This window comes from Sturnus vulgaris, chromosome 7 (assembly GCF_052056855.1).
Source record: "Sturnus vulgaris isolate bStuVul1 chromosome 7, bStuVul1.hap1, whole genome shotgun sequence".
NCBI lineage: Eukaryota > Metazoa > Chordata > Aves > Passeriformes > Sturnidae > Sturnus > Sturnus vulgaris.
In genome coordinates this window covers 21,077,137-21,094,750 of record NC_142249.1, presented here as the reverse complement: position 1 = coordinate 21,094,750, position 17,614 = coordinate 21,077,137, and the positions used below count along the sequence as shown (strand labels likewise).

Below are 17,614 nucleotides of genomic sequence, written 5' to 3'. Positions count from 1 at the left end.
GCTTTTTCTCTGTGTCTGGAAAACACAGCCCTTGGTAGTAGCATTGATTTGTCAGGGCGAGGAAGGGGGGCAGAGGGGAAGAGCTTGAGAAGAAAAGTGATTCAGAATTGAATGGATACTAAGTGGCCACAACAGTGCAGGAGTAGGCTAAAAGAAATATAAAACCATTTTAACACCTGGAGAAATTAGATTCTAAACCAGCCTTGCAGTAGTTTATTGTGTAACACTGATAATTATTTTGCAGATGAAACTTGACTGTATGACAACTCAATAGAGTATAGTCTAATAGGCCAAGAGAAGTAGTTAAAGAGAAATGGAGTAATGGTTTCATCTTAACACATGCCCCAGCACCCTGCTGCATCCCTCCTTCCTGGACGGCCAGTGGAATTAGAGCAGGGGTAAAACAAACAGAAAGGAGTACATTTATTTACTGCCAGCAGTCAGACATTTTTAGCAGTGAGTGCCACACTCAGAAGCCAATCCTGAAAAGGAAAAAAGCAGGTCAGTAGATTAATTTGGAGAACATTTGTCACTATGTGAGTCAGATGCAAGTGCTGGTTCAGAAGAACTATAAACTCCTACTTCAGGGATTTATCAGCCTGTTCTGTTCTCTTAACTGCTGGCCACTGTCAGATGAAATACTGGTGTGGGGGGAAAAAACTTATTATTATTCATGTTCATAGTTTTACTATAATTCTTCCTAATAAGAGGAGATTGTATTTGGATAAACCATCATAAGAAAAAAACTTTCATACACATTTGTTTTCCTAATGCACAGAACCCTGTACATTCTGTTTCTGCAGTGAAAATGGCATGCCAGTGCTTGTTCTGAAAGACCAGAAAGATATTGCCCTAGAAATAACAGTGACAAACAATCCATCTGATGTAAAAAATCCACAAAAAGATGGTGAAGATGCATATGAAGCTAAACTAATTGCAACTTTTCCAGACAGTCTGACATACTCTGCATTCAGAGAGATGAGGGCTTATCCTGTAAGTATTTTTAAGAGAAAAAATACTGAAAATTTAAAAAAACTTCCAGCATATTTTTACTTGTAAATGTATTCTGTTTAATCAGGAAAAACAGCTAACGTGTGGTGCTAACCAAAATGGTTCTCAAGCAGAGTGTGAACTTGGAAATCCTTTCAAAAGAAATTCTAATGTAAGTTGCACTTACTTTACTCAAATTGTAAAATCTTGTCCTGACTGACTGCAGTCATCCAGAGTTTCTGTGTGTAGCAATTGAAAATGTGATTTGGATCCATCTTTTTAACTCTAGAACTTAATACTGAAATTTTCTATAAAATTTCATGTATCAATGTATCTTATAAGGAGCTCACATATTTGTCTTCTTTCTTGTTTAGGTAACCTTTTATCTGATCTTAAGTACCACTAAAGTTAATGTTGATACAACAGACTTAGAAATTAACCTGAAGCTGGAAACGTAAGTTTTCTTTGTGTGCAGGCATCTGCATTTTCCTTTGATATACAGTTGTAAATATTTTGAATTTGTTTGCTTGATTCACAGAAGTAATTTAGTAGTAGAGAGAAACCCACTAAATTTGTAAAATAAACACCATTGTTACCTTCTCATTGCAGAACAAGCACTCAAGTTAATTTGACTCCAATTACAGCCAGTGCTAAAGTGGTTCTTGAATTGCTTTTATCACTCACTGGGTAAGTGTTGATAGCATGACCGATTGGGGGGTCTGGGGACAATTTTGCTTCAGACTCATTAAAATCTTTTATTATTCTCCTTTCCCACCCCCACCTGAACAGAGTTGCTAAGCCTTCTCAGGTATATTTTGGAGGTAACATCATTGGTGAGAGTGCTATGAAATCTGAAGATGATATTGGAAACCTCATAGAGTTTGAATTCAGAGTGAGTAATTTAGATTAATACCAACAGCTGCTTTCAGTCAAATGCACAGCTTCTTGCTTTATGCATATGAATATGTAGAAAAGTTGCTATAATGAAATTGGGCTTTCTTTGTCCCAAAACCATGACTTCCTGATCAGAACATTCAGTTTGACTGTGGACTAGAGCTTCTTCAGGCCTTGATCTTTTATGATCATATTCTGAGGAAGTGGCCTGAGGCTGCCTGCACACTTTTTTTGGAGCAGTTCATGCACATTCAGTTGTATGGCACAAAAGCCCCTGCAGGGAGGGAACAAAGTTAAAGCAGAACCTGCCGGGGGCCTGCCCAAGCTTGGCTGGTGCACACAGGCAGAAGAATGGCCTGAGCACAGAGCCACTGCAAGGAGGGGCTGGGAGAGCCCCTCTGAATGTGTGAGTCTATCTCTTGTCTTGGTCTTCTGCAAAATACATTAAGGAGACTAAGAAAAATTAAAGTCCATCTCTGTCAGTCCTTTACTTCTTTCTATACCTTGTCCATGTATTGTAGCAGCAGCAGTTAAAATATCTGATAATATATGATTTAAAGAAAGTAAAAAAGAGGTTGAGGGAAAAAACTTTCAGATTTACAAGAGCAAGAGCTTGTTCTCTCTCTGTGTCAGAGTTCCTCAGAAACTTGCACTTTGCCTCAGTTATGCAACTGACTGATTTGTTAACTCTGAATTGGAGTTGTCTTTCACATGAAGATTAATTTCTAAAACCAACAACTAAAAGTTCTTATTAGGGAATTCTAATCCTTTTATATATTTCCTTGCTCTCCAAGTGTGCTAGTTTTAGTATATGCTTTGTACTATTTTGACTGCCTTTCATCTGATCTAAATTTCCTGTTAGCTGCGTGCTTAAAGCTTGTCCAAGTCAATGTTTTGAGGAAAAAATCCCTCTGAAAAGTATTTCACAGTTTAAAGTTTGTTTTAACAGGTAACTAACTTGGGCAGACCACTGAAAACATTTGGCACTGCTTCCCTGGACATCCAGTGGCCAAAAGAAATTAATAATGGCAAATGGCTGCTTTATTTGATGAAAATAGACTCCAAAGGCTTGGAAAAAGTCTCCTGTCAACCTGAGAATGAAATCAACAATTTACATCTTGCGGTATGTTACCCTGTCTTCTGTTCATGAATTGGTACAGCATGAAAGCACCCCTCAGCGTGTAAGAGCAAGGCATGAGAGCTTGCCTCTAGGAGGAGTTACTTTTCATCTTAAGCAACTCAAAAGCACAACACATGACCAATATATCAGGGAATAAGCCTATCAGGATAGGCTGATTTGCTGAAGGATAGATGATATATCACAATGACTGTTTTGGCAATGGGCACTGCTGTCATAGGCTCTTACACAGGATGAAACTGCTGACTGTTCTAACAAATTTCATCAGTATTATTGAAAACTGCTCAGTAATAAAAACATCTGAGTTCTTACTCAAAAACCAGTAACTGAACATCTTCGCAGCCTGGGGGCATTCCATGTACTTTTTTTCAAGACAAGGGGCTTGAACTTAAATTTATTTATTTACAACAAATATAATAAAAAGCAATTTTCATAGCCCAGGATTGTGCCTATCTAGCAAAATATTTTTCCTAAAACTTGAGCTGCATTTTTTTCTTCATATAATCTTAAGTTCATAGGGGAGGAGTTTTTGTTTTCCACCGTTAAAACTGCATGCACATAAGCCTGTTTTTGTCACATCATTATTAGTTAATATAACTTGCAGTGAGTGTAATTAGTATACAGTTAAAAAACCTGCATCTACTGACCACAGCACATTCTTACTCTTTTAGCAGACTACTATTAATACCCTTTAAACAGAAACAGAAATAGTGCTGAAAGCTTTATAGATCTAAACCTCCCCTTACCCTATTAAAGTGAATAGTCTGTTGGCCTTTCTTTAGGTAATCTCAAATTTTATTCTTAGCAGTAAATGTAGGTAAGTAGAGATATATGATGCTGTCAGTCATGTGCTGATTTTGGAAGAAGAAAACACTGAGCTCTAGTTTCTCTGCTTGTATGACTGAAAAGATGCTTATGATAAACTGCTTTTCAGTTTTTTACTTTTGTTTCCTTTTAGGAATCCCATAACTCAAGAAGGAAGCGTGAAGTTGCAGAGAAGCAGATTACAGACAGCCAGGCATTTTCTTTATTCTCAGAAAGAAAATACATGACATTGGTAAGGATATTGCATCATCCATATTCTTGTCAGATACCTCCTTCTGCAGTCAAAAGAGGGCTTTTCCGAGTTTGGCAGAGTGAAAGAAATTCTCTCTTTCCATTCTTTTTATCTTATATCCAAATATCAGTGCTTTTAAAATTTGAACATTTAGATTATCTACTGTGAGAAAGAACTAGGAAAGAGTATCTACATAGTTGTTTACATTAAAATAAGTAAGTAATAACATCTTCATTGTATTTTCTCATTGCTCTCAGTACAAACAGATAGTGGTTCTTGCATGTAGGTTTGATGCATATAATGCAGTTTTTAATCTTGGGGTGAGGTTTAAAGAAATTTACATGTAGAAATGTGTAATTGCAGAGCTGCAATGTGAACGCACACTGTGTGGATATCAAGTGTCCCCTGAAGGGTTTAGACAGCAAGGCATCTATTGTGCTGCGTTCCAGACTATGGAACAGCACCTTCTTAGAGGTAAGTCCTCTTACTTGCCCTTTTTGAAAGGTCAGAGTTCTTTCCTGTTCTGTGTCTAACATTCATGTTTTATTTTGAAACAGGAATACTCAAAAATGAATTACCTTGATATTCTTGTTAGGGCTTCTATCAATGTTCCTGTTGCAGCTAAGAATGTCAAACTCACAAATGAAGTTGCTCAGGTAGGTTCAGTGTTTAATGCTAACCACGTTATGGTTGTGATTGTTCTAGCTTATCTCCAAAGACCAGGAATGAAACAAATTTAAAACAAAACTCACTAAAAGTTTAACTTTTTAATTGAGTTTTGAATTACTGCTAATTTTTACCTTTTAATGGGGTTGAAAAAATTCATTACCATATTCAAATGATACCAGTGGGAACTTTTTCTTCAAAAGCATTTCGTAGAAGACATCTTGTTAGAGGACAGATAAGGCCATTTAAATTGCAGCTTTCTAATTAAAGGTTCTTAAATTCTTTCTCAAACACTCCTTCCACTGGCACATTTTCCATCCCATAGGTGCGTGTTACTGTATTTCCTGAAAAGTCAGTAGCCCTTTACACAGGAGTTCCGTGGTGGATCATTGCAGTGGCTATCCTGGCTGGAATACTCATGCTTGCACTGTTGGTATTCTTACTATGGAAGGTAAGCTTTTATTCATCTGGTTAGGTTTTATTTTCTGCTCTATAACTGACAAGATAGCAAACTAATTAAGTAAACGATGAAGTAATTGGGACTCAAAATAGGGCAAAACTGCACAAATAATACATTAAAAGTTTCTCAGTTTTGCAACACTTGGAATGAAAATGGCTGTACGGGCAGACTTGTTACATAATTTTTCTGTTTTCACATCCTCAAAAGTAAGTATTTTGAGCTCCAGATGGAAGTTGAGACAAATGTTCAGAGGTCATAGTTTGATACAGATGGGTTACAGCTATTGGAGGTGTAAAACTTCATGTAAGCTATTTACAAATGTTTTAGTAGGGCTCTGTTCTTGTAACATCAGAAATACCATTAAACTGATAGTAGGTGAAAATAAACAAAAGCACAGTCTCAATACATAACCAAGTGTGCTAGTGAATTTCTTATTATTGCTTTATCTTAGAAACCTTAAAGGAATAAATAAAGAGGTGTAACAAATAATTAACTATTTGCAAAAGAAAAAATTAAGTACATTTTTTCTAATGACCTTTGTAAAAATGCCAATTATTTGTGGTTCCAAGTATAACAGAGCAGTTCTTTTATTCTTAGTTTTTACAGGTGTAGGCAGTTAGCATTTGCTGTTATGGAACAGCAGAAGTTATTAAGGAAGAGGAGGTGAAGACTATTTATCTGTCACTTTTTTCCAGTGAAACTGCAGCAGTTAGCTTTGAGGAGATATTTGCTGTAGGTTACTTCCCATAGGATAGTTCTGATTTCCTTCTTTTCTAAAAAATGCCCAGCTGCTTCTGCAAATATTTCTGATGAATGAATACTGGGTGGGCTGTTTAGGTTGTAACTACTAGTGTTTTACTGTGCATGAAAATACAAACATTTTTCATGTACACACACAGTGAAAAATGCTGGTTTTGATGACAGACTGTGCTATTCTATGAAGGACAAACATCGTACTGGAAAGAGATCTATCATTGGTTTAAGACAAAAGCTTGTATTGAAGGAGTCAAAGCAGTAACTGGTTTTGTTCTACACCCTGTGGTTTTGTCTGTCCCATGTACTAGTCCACAAACAAGTTTCTCTAGAGGCTTCTTTATGCTCTTCACAGCCACCTTCCATTGCTATGAACACACATTATTGTTGCTTTTCTTAAAAAAACCCCAAACAGATTCTCTACAGATTTATCAAAATTCCTCTAAAATAATATTCTTACTTTGTTAATAACTCAGGTTATTTTATCCTGTTATTGTATAGATCAAGTTAGGCCAAGAAGTTCTCAGATCTAGAAACAACTGAGATTTTGTGATGATTTTTCTTTTTTTTTGGCCTGTGAAAGGGTAATGGGAAGACATTTGACAAAGTTAAGTCAGTTTTAATAGGTTTGACTTCTTCCACTCCACAAAAATTGACTAAATACCTTGCTTCCTTGTAGTGTGGTTTCTTCAAGAGAAATAAGAAAGATCATTACGATGCCACATATCACAAGGCTGAGATCCATGCTCAGCCATCTGATAAAGAGAGGCTTACTTCTGATGCATAGTACTGATCTACTTCTGTAATTGGTAACTGATGATATTTTTTAATTTCTAGCTGTGGCACGTGCTATGGTTGCAGTGGCTAACTGTGAAGCTTCTTCTGCATAAGTTCTATTAACTTTTGGATTTTAAGCTATCATACTTGCTTGCTCCTTCTGTCAACAGATTTTCAGCTTTTGGTGCATGTGAACGCACAGAGGTTTACCCTGGTCTAAAATGCTTCTTATTTATTTTCTTTAAAAACATGGTGATCTGTTGCAATGGGCTTTAGTATTTTTTTTTAATTTGTGCTTTAACATTACAAGTAAGTCTTTGGCTTGCAAGATGGGAATCAACACTGTAGAGTTAAGATGTAAAGATAAGACTAGATAGACAATACATAAATTTGCTTTACTAACCTTTAGTGCATGCTGAAAGGTGTATGTTGCTTACATCAGAGAAGTGTTTTCATAATGAGAATTTATAGCTGTGGAAACATCTGTTTTACTTGAGTTCTAAGGTATACTTCTTTAGGAATACACTTTGCTGAAGTTACAAGATGATTTATGCTTCCAGCAACCTTTATTCCACTTAAGATATTACATGCATGTACATTGTATCCATAAGTGTGCTTGGGGTGAGGCGGTGGGGAGGAATTCTTTATGAATTATTTTAAAAACAGTGTTTAATGAAACTATGAGATGGCTAAAGATTTGGTCTTTGCTCGCTGTAGTTTTTTTTTTTTTTTAAAAACCCAAACCACTGACCAAAGAGAACCAAAATATCCAGCACCCTAAATACTATGAACAAAACCTTGCCCACTTCAACATGTTCTTATCCCCAGCAGTATCTAATGACAGCTGGATGGCACAATGTCTTTTAACCTGAACCTTGATCCATAAGGATGATCAGTGATCCATATGGATGTAAAACTGAGTGTGTACCAATCATTACCTTTGTAATGTTGTGGCCATAACTCCCTTTTGTTTTGGAAATCAATTTTAGTCCATCCCTCAACATTCAAAATCATACAGTGGTTTTACATAAAAAATTGCAGGGTACAAATAAGATGTTATAGATTTCATCCAGGGCGACTTCCCATGGCAAACTAAGCAAGACTCAAGTTTCTAATACAGCATATATGTAGTTAGTTCAGGTGACTGAAGTGGAAATGGTGCTTTGAAAACCCAGTCCCTTAGGGTAACTCTTCTTGAATGTTCTGGAAATCTTTCTGTAGATTCTTAAGGTTAAATCATGTCACCCTACAGGAAGACACTTTGATTCAGGAGAAGCAGCTTTCCTGTGCATAGCAGTAAATGTCCTCCTTAGATGAATGAAAAGCTTTGTACTGGAGGGAGTCTTTTTAAGGTATTTAATTACCATGGATAGTCAGAGCATGCCCTTTAACTGCTGCTGAACGGCTAATGCAGACCTCTTGGCTCACTTTTTTACAGCTAAATATACTAGATTTTTGGCCTACATACTTCTGTTTTCAATTTTCTTACCTGCATATTTGTGTGAAGGAAGAATTTACTGTCTCTACAGCTGTAGGACTTTAGCAGCAACTTGGACCTGAACTGTTTTTTTCCTTCTCTGCGCAGTGCGGGTTCTTCCGGCGTTCCAGGTACGAAGACAGTGTCCCCCGCTATCACGCTGTAAGAATTCGAAAAGAGGAGCGACGGATCAAAGATGAGAAAAGCCAAGACCCTGAGACAAAACAGTGGTTCACCAAATGGAATGAAAATGAAAGTTATTCTTAGGCAAAAATGTTGTTTATCCACGAAGTTCAGAGAGAGGTTAAGGTTTTCATTCAAGGAATACTGATGGATTTAGACCTGCGAACACTACGGACATTCACCTTTTGATGGTAGATATTACTACTTATATTGAGGCTTTTATTTGCACAGTTAAAATGGGCTTCAACAGACTTTATTTGCCTTATTTAATTTCCACACTGCCTCTTCATCCTCCTTAAATCTAACCCACACTTTAGAAAATACTATGTTGATTTGAGGTCTTTTCTGCAAAATAAGCAAAACCACTACAGCAGTTTTGATCCTCCTGTGATCCTGACTATCTTCCTAGTTATGTAAGGAATGCATGATTAAGGTCAAGGTGAGTTCTCCATTGTTCCCTCAATGCACAGTGCTTTATAAACACACAGTGGCCTTATCACACTTTGTTCAAGTATAACTGAAGACCTGCAAGTCTGCTTTAGTCATAACCTTTGCCTGCTGCAGTAGTTAGGGCTTAACAAAAAGCATCATCATAAATTACATGTGCAATGGGTCATGTTGTTTGATTTTGTTTTTGTTGGGTTTTTTTTAAGATCAGATTGTGTGATTCTTGCTCACAACAAATATACACAGTTTTTTTTTTTTTTAAGAGAGGCTTGAATATTAGATGTACTTTCTGTATATATATATGTTTTAGTCATTTTTGTATTTATTTTTATTATAAATCATTGTCTTTGACTAATCGGTAGGCCAAAGACTACTGAATTTTTAAATCCACTGTTCTGTTTTTTGTATTTCTGTTTTTGAACTTCAAATTATGAGACCTGAGGCTTTCACTGCATTTTAATACATCACTGAAGGTGCCAGTGCTTTCTAAAATGTAAATATTAATGCAAATGATGTGCATGGGTGCTTTCTTTTCCTGATGCTTGTAACATCAGGTCCTGTAACATGATTTGTATATTACTGTGGACTGTTTAACAATTTGGACACCAAGCTGAAGTAGTGTTTTAGATACCATTTTATACTCACTGCAAGAAAGTGAAAAGTCTTACAGAAACCTCTTTGCAGCTTCATAAGGACTTCCTGGTTGGCAAAAGGCATTGACTACTGCAACTGCTTGTACAGCACTTGAAGGAGGCTATAGATGCCTTACTTACCTTAACTGCTGGGATCTGAGCTGATCCATGTTGAGACTACTGAATCATCTTGAGTACCTGAATGTTGATAAAAGTAGAACCATGTTGTTAGTAATCTGGTTATTGTAGCATAACTGAGAAAATGATTTAAAGAGTTTACTTTTTTACCCATATTCTAAAGCCTTGGTACTATTGAAGAACAAAGATTTAGCTCACAGTTGTGTATTCCATGTGAAACAAAATTCTGCTCAAAGAGTATGCATGATAATTGCTTGTAATATGAACTATGCAAAAACCTCTTGGTACTTTTTCCCCTCATAGGGTAAAAACCTGCTAGGAGGGCAGTTGTCAAATATCTTATATTTACTGCTAACTTTGAATGTGCCTTCTTGGAAGATGTGGTCACCTAAAAAGCTACCTTTAGTGTTAAGAAAAATGAGTCTGTTAAACTAGATATTCTCAGTATGTTATGACCCTGATTTATGAACGCTTATATATTAATTCAGATGTTACCTGATTTTTGAGCTTCTAGAATCCTAGCTTATTTGCTTAAAGGCTCAGCAGCATCAGAAGCCAGGCTAATCAGGGGCGAAGAACCTTGAGAAATACCCCTGAATATAAAATCAGATTGTGGCCCTCATCTAAGAACATGAATGACTTGGCAGTGTTAAAGTTCTTGAAAAATAAGTCATGTCACTGATATATTTTTATCTCAAAATCTTGTTATACCAGCTAAGAATGCTACATCATTCCATGATTAGAAATTACCTGTGGATATTTGTATAGAAGTGTGAAATAAATTTTTTTAAGTAAAGATATTCTTGGTAATAGTGATTTTTATCCTACTTAACTGAGCTGGCCACAGCTACGAAGAACAAGAAGAACAGGCTGACAGTGGCAGGCTTTACCAAGTTCTCTCAGCACTGCCATAGCCCTCGCTGCCCTGCTCCCATGCTAGGGGCAGATAAGGAGCAGCAGGAGATAAGACACAATCTCGGGCTCGCAGGCTCGCTGCTGCTGCCAGCACTGGTGAGAGTCAGAGCACAACGTGCCAGCCCCCTCCTGGACACGGCTCCCCTCTCCTCGCTCCATGCTTGCACTCCTGCTGCCCTGAGGCCCTTCCATGCAAGCAACCTCTTGAAAATTTTCTTGAATTGTGGCTGACGAGTATTTGGGTAAGGAGTGGAGATGGATACATCCCCCAAAATTGGTCAAGGACTTTGCATACCTATTTGTACTCAGCAGTGGAAATTTGATATTGACAGTCAAAAACACAGTTGCAGAGTAGTTTTGAATCCACCAACAAAGCCCTATGAAAAAGCTAAAATTATGCAGGGAAAAAAAATCCCACAAAATGTAGCTCCACCTCTTAAGATGTCAGGCTTCATTGGATGCTTTGCTCATTGTTGCTAAAAGGCCTTTTGATGCAACAAAGCCCAAACATGAAGGTTAGCTGGAGATGCTAGGCCACTCTGTTGTTAAGGCCAAGAAGCTTCCAGAACTAGAAAATGCCACTAGACCCTTCAGAGCATCTCAAAGAGAAGAACTCAACCTGCTCTTATTAAACAGTTGCTCTCCTTTACGTGATGGCCACAACCATTTGTCTACAAGAAGACAAAATATCAATTGGCAGAACAGTTAAGTAGCTGATCATAGTAAGTTATTATATTAGGCTTTATATCTCTGTTAATATATACCATACACATAATAGTACTAGATGGAGTATATACAATCTATACACTGGTAGAGCATTATAATAGTGTATGTGTACAGAATGGATGCATATATATCTGATATAGAAAACTTAATGTTTGCTATATATAGTGTGTGTTTTATATCTATAAAAATATACACACTCTGTATAGCCCAAGATACAGAAATAGAATGTTGGTAAACAGTAATACTTTCCCACATGTTTAACTGTTGCAGCACAGCAGACATACCTTATGAGAGAATATAGGATTCAATTTAAGGGACCACCACAGCTCTGTTTCAGTAGCCACCTGTCCATAAGAGCTACAGGTAAAAAAGGCAACAGGGTGCTCAGTTGGACACAAATCAGCAAAAGGAAACTTCTTAAAGGGGCACTGAACCACCAATCCCCATAAAGCACCCTTGTTGCAATACTGATCATCATGGCTGCAGTGTGTCTAAACTCCACAGAACCAGAGAGCTGCTCATGTTCAACAGCAGCAGTAACTTTTCCCAGCACAGAGCAGGCGTGTCAGCAGTTGGTTTGCAAAGGCAGGAGACCAAGCTGTGACAAAACAACAAGGCAATTGCTGCTGGTGCTCTGTGCCAGCAGAAGCCTGTGGACATGCTTGGACGTGCTTCAACTGCCTCATCAGACAGCAGGGCTGTGTGGCACAAGAGTGAAAGCAGTGTATTTCTCTATAGGGGATTGTGTAATCAGTTGCTTCAGTTTTTTATCCCAGTCCTCAGACACCTTTCAATGTCTGTCTTTCCAGGCCCCAGAGTCATAATTCATACTATACACCTTTTACAGGCTCATAAACCTTGCTGAGTCCTAGCCTTGTGAAAAAAACACAGCAAAACTCCTTATCCCAAAAGACTGCTGCTGTAATGGGCCTTAAACTCCAGCTAAGGTGTGACATTGTCACTATGAAGGGGTTGGGGACCTGCATTTTTCATATTTCAATGAAAGACCCCTTTCTTCCTTTTCTAGCTCTGCAAAATAGTTGTTTGCAAGCAACACCTTCTCAGGGCCATACGTGCCTCAAATATCCCAGAAAACACAGAGAACAGATTTTTGCAAGAGGAGGTATCCTTGCTGCTGCAGACCAAGATAAACCTCCCTCATCACTGCTACACAATGCTAACTATGTATTTTATCCCTCAGTCCCAGTGTCCTGGGGGATAGAGAAGGAAGGGACAGAGAAGTCAAATGCTTTTGCAGGAACATACGAAATAATGCAACTGGTATGTCGATTAAAAGAAATGTTTGCAGGATACTGCTTGGTTTCTTGACGTGGAGGGGTCCAACAGTACCCCAGCCCAGAGCTGAGAGGTGCATCACTGGCAGCCTGGTTACAAGGCACTCTCACCGATTCCAGCTCAGCCAGGAGGAGCAGTAAGAAAACAGTGACCCTGGACCTGACCACAGATCCACCCAGACCAGCATCCCACCACTGACAGCTACTGAGAGTTGTCCACAAAATATTTTGTTGTTCCTGTTCCCCAAAAGTGTTAATGCTTAACTTCAGTAGCTGTGTCGTATATTTTTCCTGTATCAAAAAGGCATCAATAGAATCCTAAGAGTATCTCAAATTGGAAGAGACCCATAAGGGTCATAGCTCCTCACAGGCCTACCTAAAACTAAACTGTGTGACTGAGAGCATCCATGATAATCATAGAATTTCTCCAACTGACTCCTGATCCTGAATCACAAAGCTGCACATGGGAAGAATTCACAAACTCCACAGTTTAATTATACACTGGATAAAACTAAACCCATCTGCTCTTAAATCTGCCTTAGTTTGATAACTCCTATAGAAACCTCTCCATATTTTTGACCACATTTTTATGTATTTTTATTTCTATCTCTACAAAAAAGAGACCAAAGCCAGATAAACCAGTGTAACCCTAAGAATTTGTCTAGCATAGCAAAAGCTCAATTTACTAACAAAAACCTAAGAATGAAGACAAACCTAAGAACAACAAACAATTTGTGCAGGTTAAGTACACAAGATGAAAAGACACATGGCTAAATGGGCCAGGTGACTCTGCAGGCATTGCAGCCAACCATATAAACCACTGAAAGAAAAGAAAGAAATATTCTAAGGATATTCACACCTGGCAACTAAAGCTTTATCATTAATCTGACCTGCACCTACTTTGGAGGACCTTAAAGAAAAGGAAAAAAGCACTTACATGCAGCACCCAAGAACTGATGACTTCCAGTGTCACCTTAACAAACAAGAAAGTCTTTCTATGTAACATCCTGCAGTATTAAAACTTAAAAAAAATAAATTAAATTGAAGTTTAACTAAGTATTGTGTTTTCAGTTCTTTTGAAGTCTGAGTTGTTCTGTCCTATTTAAATTATTGATCCAGATGTATTAGAATTTCAACAACATCCATAAGCATGAATATGAGTAGAAAAATCCAAAATAACAAAAATAATACATTTCTCCTTTTTGGTTTGCATAAGAATTTACAGAAATTAGCACATTAGAGCTCTGGCCAGCATCACACTGGATCACATCAAGCCCTTAGAAAGTCATCAATGAGAGAAACGGGTTTTAGGGGGGAAAGAGCATTCAAAATTTTCTCCAATATTCTAACAGAACACGTTTACATGGATCAGGATCTGATCAATCATTTAAACAAGATGAGGAAAACAACATTAGGTAAATAGAAAGGTTCTTCTCTGAACAACACAGCATTTAAAGAATTATCCACCATTCTTTTATCCAGTTACCCCTGTGACAGCTCATCCTGCACAACTTTTCCTGAGAAAAGTGTTCACTGTTTATGTGACTTCTGTATGGTCTCTAGCTTACAATACACAATGATTTATTTAACCTCTGGCAGCCTTTGCCACGTGTTGTGGCTGGGGACTGCTGTCCAAAGATAACTTTAGGCAGAAGGCCAGTTTTTAAGGCACGTCTGTAAAGCTGAAACACAAAACAACGAAACAGTAAAATATACATCTAAGAGATGAAGCCAATCCAGAGCCTCCTAAGAAATTGCAACAGTTTACAAAGACTCTATGTACTGCTTGTAGGCATTACTTTAAACTAGTGCTGACTCACAACTGAGAGACCATCATAAAAATGGTTTTGAGCACAGCAATTCTCAAGTACAAGTCCCAAACTATTACAAACTTGAGCAGCATGAGCTACTCCTTGATGTTCTTGGAGTGGCCTACAAGCAGCAATAAGCAAAACCTGCCAACAAGCTGCATTTGTAGAAGTCTTGCAGAGATAGACAAGCTGTCTGTTTGCCAATTAGCCACCACTCCCTGGCCAGAGCAGAACAAGCCATTCAGTTTTCAGCAAAAAGATTAAGGTAGGGTTGGATTAAAAACCAGATGAAAAAAACAGTCTAATCCTGCTTCATTCTAACATAGTACTGGTGCAGTTACTGCTCAGGAAACTGCATCTGGAGGCTGACTGAATCAAATGTTCTCTGTCTTTTAAAGCAACATTAAAAAGAAATAAGACAACCTTAAAAGGGAGCAACCCAACAAAGCACTGAACAGATTCATGTGATTGCTGTATCAAAACTGCTCTAGTGGATGCCCTAGGATATCCAGCCCCACTGTCATGTCACAGACAAGTCACAGGTACAAGGTTTGTTTAAAGGAAACTAAACAATATTGAAAAGTTGATTTAATAAATTTATGGGGTGAATACAAGTATCCACAATAAAAAAAGCAAATGAATGCAGGGCATAATCCACTGCTGATACTGTTGTTTTTCCAGGAATGGCACCAGGAATGATGCCAGCACATTTCCACTGGAGATCAGGTTAGCCATCAAAGGATTGCTTATCCTCCTCACATGAGCAACCATTGCCAGCATGAACCAAATTTGCTTCACACATCAACAAGCTCCCCACAGGCTGGAGCCCCTCACTTATTTTCTTTATTTTAATCAATATGGTAACTATAGTACATGCTATATAAATTTCTTCACTGTAGGTAAAATCTACTGCTAACAGTAATTATAAGGGAAGGTGATAAGGGCACCTTGCCCACTGGAATGCAAAAGGTAAATTGGGATAATGTTTCTAATTGAACAGTATTTCAGTATGGTGTAGTGTGGAGAATAACTTGATGCATGTCACTGTTGAAGAGGCCTTCCTGATACATATTATTAACATTTAACAAAACCATAATAATTAGGTAACCAAAAATTTCCCTCAACTTACAACTGGAACATAGCATTAACCTGTTTATAGGCAGAGATGCATGAGGTGACCACATTGTCACTCTGTGGAGCACCATGAACTAACTTCAGATATGAGGGAATTGTGATGGTGCATTCCCTCCTCAGGCCTGTTCTGTGATTTCAGGAGTCACCTCCCTCAGCTGAAGTGCAAATGAAATGGCACCATTGTTACTAGACTTTTCTCCCCCAAAATCTCCAGTCGTTACAAACTTGGTTTATGGCTAGGATGGAAATATATTTTTGACTAAAGCCAAGCATCTCCTGACTCAATAAAGAGCAGTAGCAAGAGAGGCCCTTTGAACTCTCCCACACCCCAGCAGGCTGTGACCAGCACCTCTCCAGGTGGGACACCACTTGGAGCTCATGAACCCTCAAGCCTGCCATAATGCAAAGACCATCACCCTATAGCCCTCAAGGAGCAACTCTTGCCTGTTGAGAAATGTAAATGGATTTGATGTATTCCACTGAACTCAAGGGAACTTCTCATAGTAACTCTGCACACAGGAATAGATGTACACACCTTTGTGTGAATTATGGCCTATGTAGTAACTAATAGAGTGAATCTTGCCTTCAAACTCTGCTAGGGCACGAGGTTAAATTCGTATCAAATATTAAATTATTAAAGCAGGTATGCTTACCAAAACAAAGGTCGGAATTATTGAAAAATTAATATTATTTGAAAGTAGCTAAGTGCTTGCTTGACAAAAGTAGCTAGAAGTATTATAGCAAGCTGAGCTATATGGCTATACTGTGTAAGTCAAAGATGTATCACAATGAAACCTGGAACTAACAGCCTAAACATTATTAATAGTTAGAATAGACAAAACTGTAATTTAAGTATTACTCAAAAAATATAGTATCTGAAGCAACCACATCATAACATGGACTACAGAACTGACTGAAACTACCACAGACTTAAGAGGATGTGAAGATGACCACGTGGCAAACACTTGGTAACAAAACAATGGAAATCAAGAAGGGCCCAGACTCTTACATGGCTGTTCATCACAGAGTTTAGACTGTAATAATAATTGCCGAGGAATTTCTTTGTCCGGGGGTCCCTTTTTTGAGGCACCTAGTTCAAGCTACCAGGTATCAAAATTTATCTGTACCGATAGATCTTTCTGACGGAGAGCCTAGTGCCAAAAACGTCTTTAACATCTATACTGCAGTAAGTTTATCACAAAGGGTTATAATCACTCTTAACGGGCTTTTTTGTTAGTATTCTAGATACTTCTACCAGAGCAGGACAATAAACCAATACACAGTTTGGTACCTCACATGTTGCATTTTAACAGGCAGTAAAGTGATTCACTGTGACACACGGTCCAAGTGCTTTTCTACCAATACAGACACATACTGTGCTCATTGTTGACCGATCAGGAGTACATCTGTAAAGGCAGAACCCCTATTCTTCCTCTGTAATTTCTGTTTATTTGATTATCTTTTTCCTGGTAAAGGAAAGAAAGCCCAGCCCAAACGCCGCAGCTAGGCAGACACAGGTGCGATGGCGAGAAGACACACGGATGTTTAATGGCCCGAGGTGAGGCTCTGCCCTCCCGCCGGCCCCACAGACAACGCCAGCGCTTCTGTGGGTTTCTGCAGTTTCCTATTCCAGCCCACGGCTCCCCCACGACGGGAGCCGAGTCCCCGCTGCCCACCACGGCCCCATCCCGGGGCGAGAGGGAGCCCCGGGTGCGCTGAGCCCGCCCGGCCGAGCCCCTGGGCACCCGATGCCAGGCGAGACCCGCTGGTGCCCGGCTATCTCTCGGCCTCACCGCGGCCCTTGCGGTCCCGGCTCCCGCACCCACAGCCCCTCCGGCCCCCTCACGGCTCCCCGCCCGTGGGCAGAGTGCATCCGCAGCCCTTCGCCGGGCAGGCGGCGGCACCGGCACCCGTAACGCCGCGTACCTGTCCGTGGCCTGGCTCCTCCACGAAGCGAGCGTCGCCTTTTCCTGTCGGGCCCTCAAAGCGCCGGGAGCAGCGGAGCGTCCGCCGCAGACGCCGCCGAGCAGCGCCGGGCACCCCCGCCCCGCTCCCTCAGAGCCGCCCTCTCGTCCACGCCGCGCCGCTGCGGGGCCGGGCCGGGCGGAGACACCCACCCCC

General features: G+C 39.3%; 1 protein-coding gene and 1 long non-coding RNA gene across 8 annotated transcripts in view; one reads left to right on the top strand and one right to left on the bottom strand.

Moving 5' to 3' along the window:
• ITGA6 (integrin subunit alpha 6) overlaps positions 1-10,410 on the top strand; it is a 45,433-nt gene extending 35,023 nt beyond the window's left edge. For 6 of the 7 annotated variants that reach the window (XM_088168039.1, XM_088168038.1, XM_014880167.2 and 3 more), the window contains 11 exons: positions 804-993; positions 1,079-1,162; positions 1,365-1,444; positions 1,600-1,677; positions 1,780-1,882; positions 2,834-3,007; positions 3,981-4,079; positions 4,443-4,553; positions 4,637-4,735; positions 5,071-5,196; positions 8,321-10,410. In XM_088168039.1, the coding sequence (XP_088024165.1) occupies positions 804-993; positions 1,079-1,162; positions 1,365-1,444; positions 1,600-1,677; positions 1,780-1,882; positions 2,834-3,007; positions 3,981-4,079; positions 4,443-4,553; positions 4,637-4,735; positions 5,071-5,196; positions 8,321-8,479 (1,303 nt within the window). In that variant the 3' untranslated portion in view covers positions 8,480-10,410. Of the gene's footprint in view, positions 1-803; positions 994-1,078; positions 1,163-1,364; positions 1,445-1,599; positions 1,678-1,779; positions 1,883-2,833; positions 3,008-3,980; positions 4,080-4,442; positions 4,554-4,636; positions 4,736-5,070; positions 5,197-6,637; positions 6,768-8,320 lie in introns of all 7 variants that reach the window. The other variant, XM_014880168.2, reaches the window with a different exon arrangement.
• On the bottom strand, positions 186-17,573 carry LOC106855476 (uncharacterized). The gene is made up of 4 exons (XR_015804841.1): positions 17,420-17,573; positions 9,616-9,672; positions 8,225-8,372; positions 186-482 (listed from the first exon to the last, which is right to left on the bottom strand). It is a non-coding gene; the product is annotated as an uncharacterized LOC106855476 (long non-coding RNA).
• Positions 17,574-17,614: the final 41 nt, after the last annotated feature.